At 35.5% G+C, this 9,812-nt stretch overlaps 1 protein-coding gene across 1 annotated transcript; it reads left to right on the forward strand.

Moving 5' to 3' along the window:
* Nucleotides 1-852: 852 nt before the first annotated feature.
* GAL (galanin and GMAP prepropeptide) lies at nucleotides 853-7,644 on the forward strand. The gene is made up of 4 exons (XM_026850190.1): nucleotides 853-892; nucleotides 1,275-1,361; nucleotides 4,637-4,714; nucleotides 7,304-7,644. The coding sequence occupies exons 1-4, from the start codon at nucleotides 853-855 to the stop codon at nucleotides 7,354-7,356; spliced, it is 258 nt and encodes an 85-aa protein (XP_026705991.1). The 3' UTR covers nucleotides 7,357-7,644.
* The last annotated feature ends 2,168 nt before the right edge of the window (nucleotides 7,645-9,812 follow it).

A 9,812-nucleotide genomic window follows, 5' to 3' on the forward strand; every position in this document is an offset into this window, starting at 1 on the left:
ATACCTATCACAGAACTCTGTTCTTACAGACAATGACTGTTCTTTTCTCAAGTAGAGTTGTGCTGAGAGGCTTTATATCCAGAAGCACATCAGGACACTCTTTGTGCCTCTGGACTGTAATTTTCATATGACAAATACTCTTCCCCCCTGCCCCAAAGTGTTACAAAATCTTACAGCATCTTAGATGTCAAGGGAAGAATGACAAAATGTCACATTTTGGCACTTCTCAATGAATTTCAGATTTCACCTTTAAATCTACTTAAAAATGGCTTTGCTACCTGGCTTTATTATACTACTTTTTTTTTTTTTTTCCCTTTTTTTTTTAATTAAAGCAAAACAAATGAAAACAGTAACATGCAAACTCATGACTGTAAATATTAATGATTCACTATGTAAAAAGTATTTAATATACAAGATGTTTAAAATACAGGAACACATTGGTTGACAAAGATGGATAATTACAAATGTAGATTATAAGAAATGTGAAATGCTAAGCTGTCTCAAATATCTGTCCTTCTACCATTATTTCTTGTTAATGTGATAACATTACTAATGCTTTTATATTTTCAATCTCAGTAATACATGACAAATACTACAGATACTTTGATTCTCTTTACTCTTTTTAACTAATCTCAAAAATACCTAAAAAACCCCTATAAAATAATGCATCTTAAATGTATTAACTGGTTCAGTTAATATAACTGGACGTCTATTTGCGCCAAACAGATCTAACCAAATTGGCAAAGATACTGTGCAAAAATGTACTTGTCAAAGTGCCATTTATCTAAGACTGGGTAATAAGAATCATCCTTGGTTACAGGTCGTATTGATCTGCTCTTACTGCTAAAGGAAATGCCCATTGCAAGGGGGAGAGAAGATGCTCCAGGGCCATGTAAGATAGCTTACATGAATAACCTTCTTTTAAGCAAAATAATTGGAAATATTTTCTAAAAATTGAGGAAAGAGTGGCAAAAACAACTTCGCAAATTACATGTGAATGTACAAACTTACATTTTCTTTACAACTTCCTCTGAATTCAGTAACTGCTTCAGCAGCTAAGTAGTACAGGATTGGGTCTGTAAATTATATAACTCTTAAGCACAAATTCAGAAGAGAGATTATTTTATTTAGTAACACATTAATTGCTTCTTTGTCATTTTGTACATCAAAAGTGCCCACCATGATCTTTTCTTTGAAATCCATGAAAAGCAAGCAATAGAGCAAAGACTGTTGTTAAGTCAGTTAACTCCTCTGATTTTTAATTTATTTATCAGATGCAGTAGATAACCACAGATCTTTTAATGACAAACATGGTCTCACCGGTAAACGTGAAATACAGCCTGATGAGGATATTAAAGCAGGTAATGAAATTCTGAAAGCCAGTATTGTTGATTTGATTTTTATGTTTAGTAATTTATTTACTGTTATTAATTTCACCAACTACCTAGATACAAGGTTATTCTTGCACTTGAACAAAAATTCTAACAAGCATGTGAAAGGAAGAAAAATTAAATTTGGCCATTCAGTGTGCTCTTTATCATAGTTTAAAATATCTTGGTGCCTAGGGAAAAGTACCATAATTATGTTGTTTTTAAGGTATAATAGATCATATTACTTCAATAAACCTAGTTTTTTCTTTTCATATATTCAAATAAATATTTCAAATGTCACCCTAGACACTCAAGAGTTAATTATTTTCAGCAAAGAAGTGAGCCCATAAAGGAATCTTTCAGTAAGGAAAGTTATAGAAATTGGCAAATATTTTTTTTAATTCTGATACTCCAGAACTGAAACTAGACCTCAGAACTGGATGACACTGTCCATGTTGTAAGGGTCTTCACTCTTTAAAAAAAAAAATCAATCCATGTTAACTCTCACAATATTTCCTATATTTAAACAAGATTATCTTCATTAAAAGATTGAGAACCTGGTCAAAACTGAAGTCAAGTCAACATATTGTTTTGAGGTTGCATGTATCAGAATTGAGTAAATGGCAGTGAAAAGGAAGCAGCCTTGTTCTGGATTCATCATCCAAAGCTGGGCCTCTACAGTTTGTGCCTAGACTCCTTTATGAGGAGAAGCTAGCACTTTTAGGATTTACTTTAATACCGACTTCAGGATAAGATGTAGAAACTTTTAGGGAAAAAAAAATGTTTCTCCTGAGGAGAAACTAAATCTGCTGCAGATACCTGAAGTGAGCTGGGATGAATCTGATCTCTAGACTGCCAGGGAGTGACCTGTTCTCACTGCAGCCAAAGCCAGTGGCTGTCCTCCAGGCCTAGGGGGAGAACAAAGTCCCAGCTCCCAGCTCTATTTTAAATCCATCCAGCACAAAGCAAATGTTGCTAACACTAAGGAAGCTAATAAATACAGGAAATGTGCTTCATTACAATTTAATGAGCATCATTAATATGTAAACAGAACAGTTACTTGAGTACATTTCTTAGTTGTCACAACGTGAGAGTGACTGCCAGTTTAGTTCTGGCACATCATTCCATAGTGGGGTGGGGTGGGGTGGGGGGTGTGTGTGTCTGTGTGTGTGTGTGTGTGTGTGTGTGTGTGTGTGTGTGTGTGTGTTTTGGGAAAAGAGTGGGGGGGAAGACAAAAGGAAGAACCTACTTTCTCAAACACTGATGTAAAAATAGTATTTTGCCAGTCAGAAACAATGTGAAAGGCACCTGTACTCTAACAGTGCAGCTCACACTGCAGCAAGTTGCCATTTGTGGATATATTACCAGCTCCTTTACAGGGAGAATAAAAGTTATGGAACTCTTCTGCCAGGTACTGCTGCACCTCCACATTTACAAGTGAACCCAACCAAACGTGTCTGAATGGGACCTGAAAATTATGTAACTGCCTCTGTTATAAATGTCATCTTAGACTCTCTTCTCTCATCAGGTTTTTTTTGAAGCCAAAGTATATCATAGAGTTCCTATCCAAAGAGGATTTGAATATTAAAAAATGGATGAAGTAGCCAGAATTCTTATTTTAATTAAAAATTAATGATTTTTAAAGTTAAATTCTGATGATTATTTACAAGAGTATCTTAAAATGGCAATATACGTACACATTATTACCGCAAAAGGATTCATGCAAAGCACTACTCTCCTTGAAGGAATGCTATAAAATCCACAGGCTCTCCAGGTAACATAGAACTTGTAAACTGTATTAGTTACTTAACACTAGGTCCAAGGGGAAAAAAAAAATCTATGAGCATAATTAGGAAAATCTTTAAATTCCAAGTGCATAACTGTTTCTTTACTAGAGTCTGCAAGTATTTTGCTATACAGAATTAAGGTCAATAGCAGAATATGTAGAAATACACATGTACAAGTATGTTCAAGTCACTAAAGAAAAATATTTATCCAGTAAGTAATACATTGGTAATAAAATCTGGGTCAATAAACTACCAATATAATAATGATTAATCACAACAAAAATCCATAACTTTAGGTGGGAATGAAAATTAAATTAAGGAAAACTTCAAATAATACAAGTATTATTAATGAAAGTAATAACAACATCTTTGTGTCAGTTCAAAGACTGGAAGATGAGACTTTTAGATGCAAATTTCTTAAATGTTTTCTTAAATGCTTACTCTCTATATACTAGGAACCTTCCTGTGCCTTACAACTCTGCATCAATATTGTTTTATTTGTGCTATAGGGATCATTCTGCCTTCTGACCTGTATGTCACTAGAAGCCTAAATTGTTCCTTCTGTCATAGAAAAACTCCCCCAAACATTCACCTGCTGCAAAGTCAGTCTTTCAGACTATTTTCTGAGATTAAACACATCTCCTCTGATAACATCAAGGGACAATATTTTTCACTGATGTAGTAATGGTCAGTCAGATACTGGTACCCATCTGTTCTGTATGCAGAGAACTAAATGTTAGCAAAATTACCTATCATTTGTTCTCTAATATAGAACAATTCTCCATCCTGTTGATAAAAAGCAAGATGTCTCCCCTTTTTTTTTTCTTTTTTTTTTTTTAGTAGACACAGTGTACTTCTCAACCTCCCGAAGTGCTCCCAGGAAGCTTGATAACTTGGGCGGTTTAGAAAGCACCAAAAGGCCTAATTCCACAAGATCAAAGAGTATATTGTATTAGATACACATGCAAAAACATACCTTTCTGAGTTTTTAAGTCCCAGGCCTAGCTTTTGGGCTACAAATCTCATCTACATCACTTGAGTGGCTTATTGGGAACAAAGTCAAACTACACGAAGAGCTTTTAACTGTTTTGGAAAGCTGATGTATCTGTTTGCTATATTTACCTTTCCCTTCAGTCTCAGGCTAGTGGATGCAAAGGAGGGAGTTGAGAACAGAAGATAACTCTTCTGCAACAGAAGCCATAATGCCTTAAAGACCATGACCATTGAGGTGTCAGAGCAGCTCCTATGCAGCAGTAGCATACAAATTTGGACATTTTTGATTCTGAGAATTGCAGTTACCTACCTTAATGTGGGTTTGTTTTTTCATGAAATGAGGTTTGCCATCAAGGACTTCAAAAAAAAAAAAAAGGAAATTTCAGATAGTTTTTTTTCAGATAACTTCTAAACTTAGTCACACTGTCACATACGCTATATCTTTATACCATGTTAACATTAATGAACAACCAACTTGTTTTATAGGGAATCTTGGAAGACCACTGGCTGATGAAAACATTGTGCGCACAGTAATTGAATTTCTGACTTACTTGCATCTTAAAGGTTAGTGAATACCTTTTTAATCTTTTGATTTTCTGGTGTGAAAATTGCTGGCCAGATAGGACTATTCTTGAATGTACAAGCCTGCTATAGAACTGCGTGTGCCAGACTCTGAACAGAATCTCTGGTGGCAGGGAGGGCCAATCCCATTTCAGTGCACTTAGGAGTAGGCCTGATTGGGAGAGGGCAGGTAGTGCTGCCAAATTGTAGGTCAATGAATATCCAGCATAGCTGGGTTCTAATACCATCTGATTACTCTGGGCACTATGAAAATAATAACAGCTGCTACTAAAATGCATGGACGCAGCTTTTAGAAGACAAACTAAATGCAGTCTGATTACATGGGAGTCAATATAAAACAATTCAATAACAAACTAAACAAGACCTCAGTTTAATGCCAGGAAGAGTTGGCTGAAATTCTGAAACACTTGTTAGTGGCAAAAGAAACACATCTCCCTTTCTGCATCTACAATAAAGTTGCATCGTAAATTGCAACAAAACTAAGCTGAATGTTGACAAACAGCTCAAAATGGAGTAAAAACTCCATGGAGTCTCAACATTGTGACAACAATTGTAAAAATGAGCTTACAGCAGATTCTGTAAGAAGGGTAATTTTATTATAGCATTAGGTGAAGAAGAAATCTGGCTGCTTCTGAGTTTTCATTAGTTTTTCTTTTTCTAAAAAAACAAACAAACAAACAAAAAAACCCAAACCAAAACAACCAAACCCACAATTCTGAGCTCTTAAAAACCTCTTCAGCCCTTCTAAAATTATCTACAAAATATTCAAAAGCATTATATATATTTGCAAGGAAAACAACAGGAAGGGGAAAAGTTCTTTTTACTGCAAATATTTGAGGAATTTTCCATCTCAGAAAGCAGACCGTTCAAGAAATCTGTAACTTCTATACTCTTACCTTTGTATACAACAAGTTAGAAGCAATTCTGTGGCAAGTACATGCTCTAGAAAAGTTACAAAGAACTGTGTGTTACATTTGTATTTTAATTATTAAAAGAGACTTTCAAGAGATCTGTTCATTTTCTGTGTATGTAGGAATCAAAATTCTGTACCTCTTTGGCATGATTTTCTAAATCTCACTACTGAAAATTATCGACCCAATGTTTATTGAATCAACTTTGCATTTGAAACAAAAACTTTTTATGGTTATTACAAAGGGCCTGAGATAATGCAAATATATATTTAAAGTGGAAGAGCATGTATATTTACTGTGGACAAAGTAGCAGCTTGTTAGTCGTGCCACTGAAGAAGAAGGAGCCCTAAATACTCTTTACTCCTATGTGAGCCTAGCAAGTAAACCCAATAACTGGACACAACAGAAAGGCTGCAAAACATGTTGAGCTCAAGCACGCGCTCTCTGAAGAGGACTCTAAGAGCTGCTAAGATGGGCAAGAAAATAAAATGCATAGAAATACAAATTACTTATTCCATGGGACTAATGAGCAAAAAAGGCTGTATTGTAACTCTGAGGAAAAATTCCTTGTTTAGGGGAGTGATGACAAACAGCTGTTTTTATTCAGAAAAGATGGCATTATTACCTGTCCTTATAAAAAAAGGGATCTCCAGATCATATAAAATGGCTTTTTCCTGAGGTAGATCTTGTATTCCCAGGTTTTAAAAGACATAGAATGTTATCATATTATCCCTTAATATTTACTGGCAAGACCTAGTACAAACTATTACACAACATCAGAACTGTAGATTTAGGAGGTGAAAGACATACTTTACTATGATAGAGACACTTCAATATTTTTGCTCAAATGAAAATTTACTACATTAAATATATTAGTTTAGATATATGCCTTGGATGAGAGGGAGAAAAATCCCACTCATGGGATTCAGATACAGATAATCGTTATTCTGATTAGAGATACATTTTGATCTGCAAGATAAAGTGAATATTTTAACTACGAAGAAGTATCTTGGTGATAACTAAAAGTGGCCTTCAGCTCTTTCTCTTGAAAATTGCTCACTCAGCTTTAAAGGCTTCCCATATAGAGCAAGCTGTAGGGTGGCACCTGTAACTGGATAATACTAAAACCTTTGAGATGCCGGGATCCAGCAATATCAATTGATATATGAAATTGATATCATTTCATTGTTATTCAGGCACTGCTGTTTCTAGAAAGGTGAAATTATAGATGGAATGTAGGGAGAGGCGCTTGGAAGATCTCGCGATTATGGAAAGGCATATATAAAGCAATTGCACAGTTAATAAATTGAGCAAATAGCAACCACCATATTGGTGTCTGTGCTTTTGTTCCTGTGAAGGTTTTAACCTCCTGCAAGGGTTAGCTGTGATCCGAGGGCCACATTTCTGTGGATTGGCAGGTAGAAAAAGACAGCTAATACCTTACCACTACAACGGAAGATATGATTAATGTTCAAAAGAAAAACTTAATACTTTATAAATTAAAATATGAGAAGTTCAAGGATTTGCTGCTTATAGATGAGAGAAGAAAAATATAAAAATGTATATGACTGAAATGAGATTTCATTATTTAATTGCCAAGGTTAATATGCATATTTACAGATGTTAATTCTCTCCTTTTTTATTTTTTTCCTCTTTGCAGAGGTGGGAGCACTTGACAAACTATCTTCACCGGAGGAAACAAACCAGTCTTGAAGAAGAATGCATTTTTATTTTGTTGTAGTGTAGATTTAGATTGAATTCTAAACAAAAAATCCAAATGAGCTGAAGATGAGAAGTATTGCTTGCATTAATCTGATAAATGGTAAACAGCAATCTGTCCTCTGGGTTTTTTGTTTGTTTCGTTTTTAGTTTTTGTTTGCCCTTTTTTTTTTCTCTCTCCTGTGATGTTATAGTGTAAACTTTTGCCTTGGCAAAATTTTTCTGTAGGTAAATGATAAAATAAAAATAAAGAGCAACTACATTGTTTCATTTTAAAATTAAATACGTACCAGCACACAACACATCACAGACAAAGCCCAGGTTAAATTGTAAGATTACACTGCATCTATACTCTTCAAAATTACAGTAAAAATAGAACACGAATACTACACATTGAGTACTTTAGCTAACTAAGAAAAAGAACAGTGACTTCAAACTGCTGTTCTACAGTCTTTTTTGGTCACAAACCTGTCTGTACTTATATGCTTCATGGAAACCTTACTTCATGTTTTCATAGACATGAAATAAGTTCATTTTAAATTTCATACTATTTGCCTGTAATACACCAGCCCGTGCATACCTTCACGCAATGCAAATTTAACTGGTCTGTACAGGTAATAGGTTTACACAAAACCTGTGTGGAGGATTCCCATTCCTATGTCATCAAAAATACGGAATCTGTATTCTTTAATGAAGAAACTCTCCCATTCACTCCAAGATTAAAAATATATATATTTTATTTTATGAGATGCTTTAGTCTGAGTCCAACAAAGCACTTCAATGCATGCTTTATCCCTAAGGAAGAGCTTTGATATACCAGGACCAGCATGCCAGGCCCATACACAATAAATGTCAGACCAACAATAAGGAAAGGTTTGAGACGATACAGAATCTTAGAAAGTTTTTCACATTCAGATGACTTCGACTCTCTGCATAGTGCAATGAAATATCATCCTTGCTAAATGGGGCTGTGCACTAGAATGCACAGACTGACAGAAATTTTGCAAAACATTATTACATGATCTGTTTTTCACTTTTAGCAGAACAAAATACATTCTAGGATACCATTCAAGCCACTAGTGTCTAGTTTGAACCCACAAAGTTATCTCTCCTTGTCAATCAGCTTGTGCTCTTTCTCTGATAAACACTCAGCCTCTGCCCTTCAGGCAATGTTTTACTGTTTGGTCTTTGTGTTTGGTTTTGGGGTGTTTTTTTTAAGAATAATAAAAAAGTATACATGTGGCTAGTTCAACATTATTTGGTAAATTGATGGACTTCCAGAAATGTGAAAAAAAAATATAGTGAAATTTAACTTTTGTACATCAGTATAGTCCTGTAATTCCAAATTTTCAGTTTCACTAGTAATGTCTACATTTCCCATCATAAACTTGAAGCAGAGCTCACTAAAACCAAGAGGCATTCTTTTCATTGACTTCCATGGACCTTGGTTGATTGACTGCTAAGAACCAGTATTGATTTGCATAACTCAGTAATTTTCTATAGCAAAGCAGCCGAAACTATGATCAAATAAAAAGAATATAATCTTAGTATTGGATTTCTTTCTTTTGAAATAGGATAAAAAATTGAGTTTAAAATTAGAAAACAGCTATTACTTAAATCGAATTAGCATACTGTCAGCATGGTGGAATGGTCTTAGAATGTTGTTCTGCTGATGAAGGATGTCAATTAAACTCAGATACCAGAGTGAAAAGAGTAGGCTGATTTTACTATTAATAATTAAAGGATATAACTAACACAGAAAATAAGCAGTAAGAAAAATACAGAATAGTATACTTAAATTATTACTACATACAGTTAAGCAAGGCAATGCACCTAATCGTTACCACATGATGGGGAGAACAGTGATAAAGGCAGATCCATCCCCACTCGCACTCGTTCCCACCCCCAGCCCCGCAGCGCTGGGGAGCCCCGGTCACAGCGAGGGTTGGCAGAGCCCGTCCCGGGCAGGGGGAAATCCTACGCGGTGCCTCTGCCTGCAGCTGAGGCTTCCAGAGTCGCTGTGAGCGGGTCCAGCCTTACAGACCCCAAAAATCAGCAAGCCAGAAGAGTTGGCACCTTTGTTTTGAGCGGGAATATCTGGTTTCATCCTCCTGTTGGATTCCACCCAAAGCCTGGCCAGGGCTGGGGCAGGGGGAGACCAAGGGAGTTTCTAACAAGGCCAAGCACTTGGATTCTTGGCCTTGGGCAAGGCTAAATGAGGGAAGCTGGATACATTCTCACAGCATTTCATCCTCACCACTGATTATATTCAGTCTAAACTACATCTTTCACTAGTGAGCATACATATTTCATTAATGATCAGATACTAATAATTAATACAGATTTTACTAATTAACAGATACTAATAATGTTTAGTTGTGAGGTTCATCTTTGTTTCAGGTCAACTTTATTTCAGGGCCTATTATTCAGGCCCTAGCACTACAAATATT

The sequence above is a fragment of the Athene cunicularia genome, assembly GCF_003259725.1.
Source record: "Athene cunicularia isolate RWA chromosome 5 unlocalized genomic scaffold, athCun1 chr5_part2, whole genome shotgun sequence".
Lineage (NCBI taxonomy): Eukaryota > Metazoa > Chordata > Aves > Strigiformes > Strigidae > Athene > Athene cunicularia.

Coding starts and splice junctions, on each gene's coding strand:
- GAL (XM_026850190.1), top strand. CDS start 853: ATGCCCATTGCAAGGGGGAGAGAAGATGCTCCAGGGCCAT. Junction 1,362..4,636: donor TGATGAGGATATTAAAGCAG/GTAATGAAATTC, acceptor CTTGTTTTATAG/GGAATCTTGGAAGACCACTG. Junction 4,715..7,303: donor GACTTACTTGCATCTTAAAG/GTTAGTGAATAC, acceptor TCCTCTTTGCAG/AGGTGGGAGCACTTGACAAA.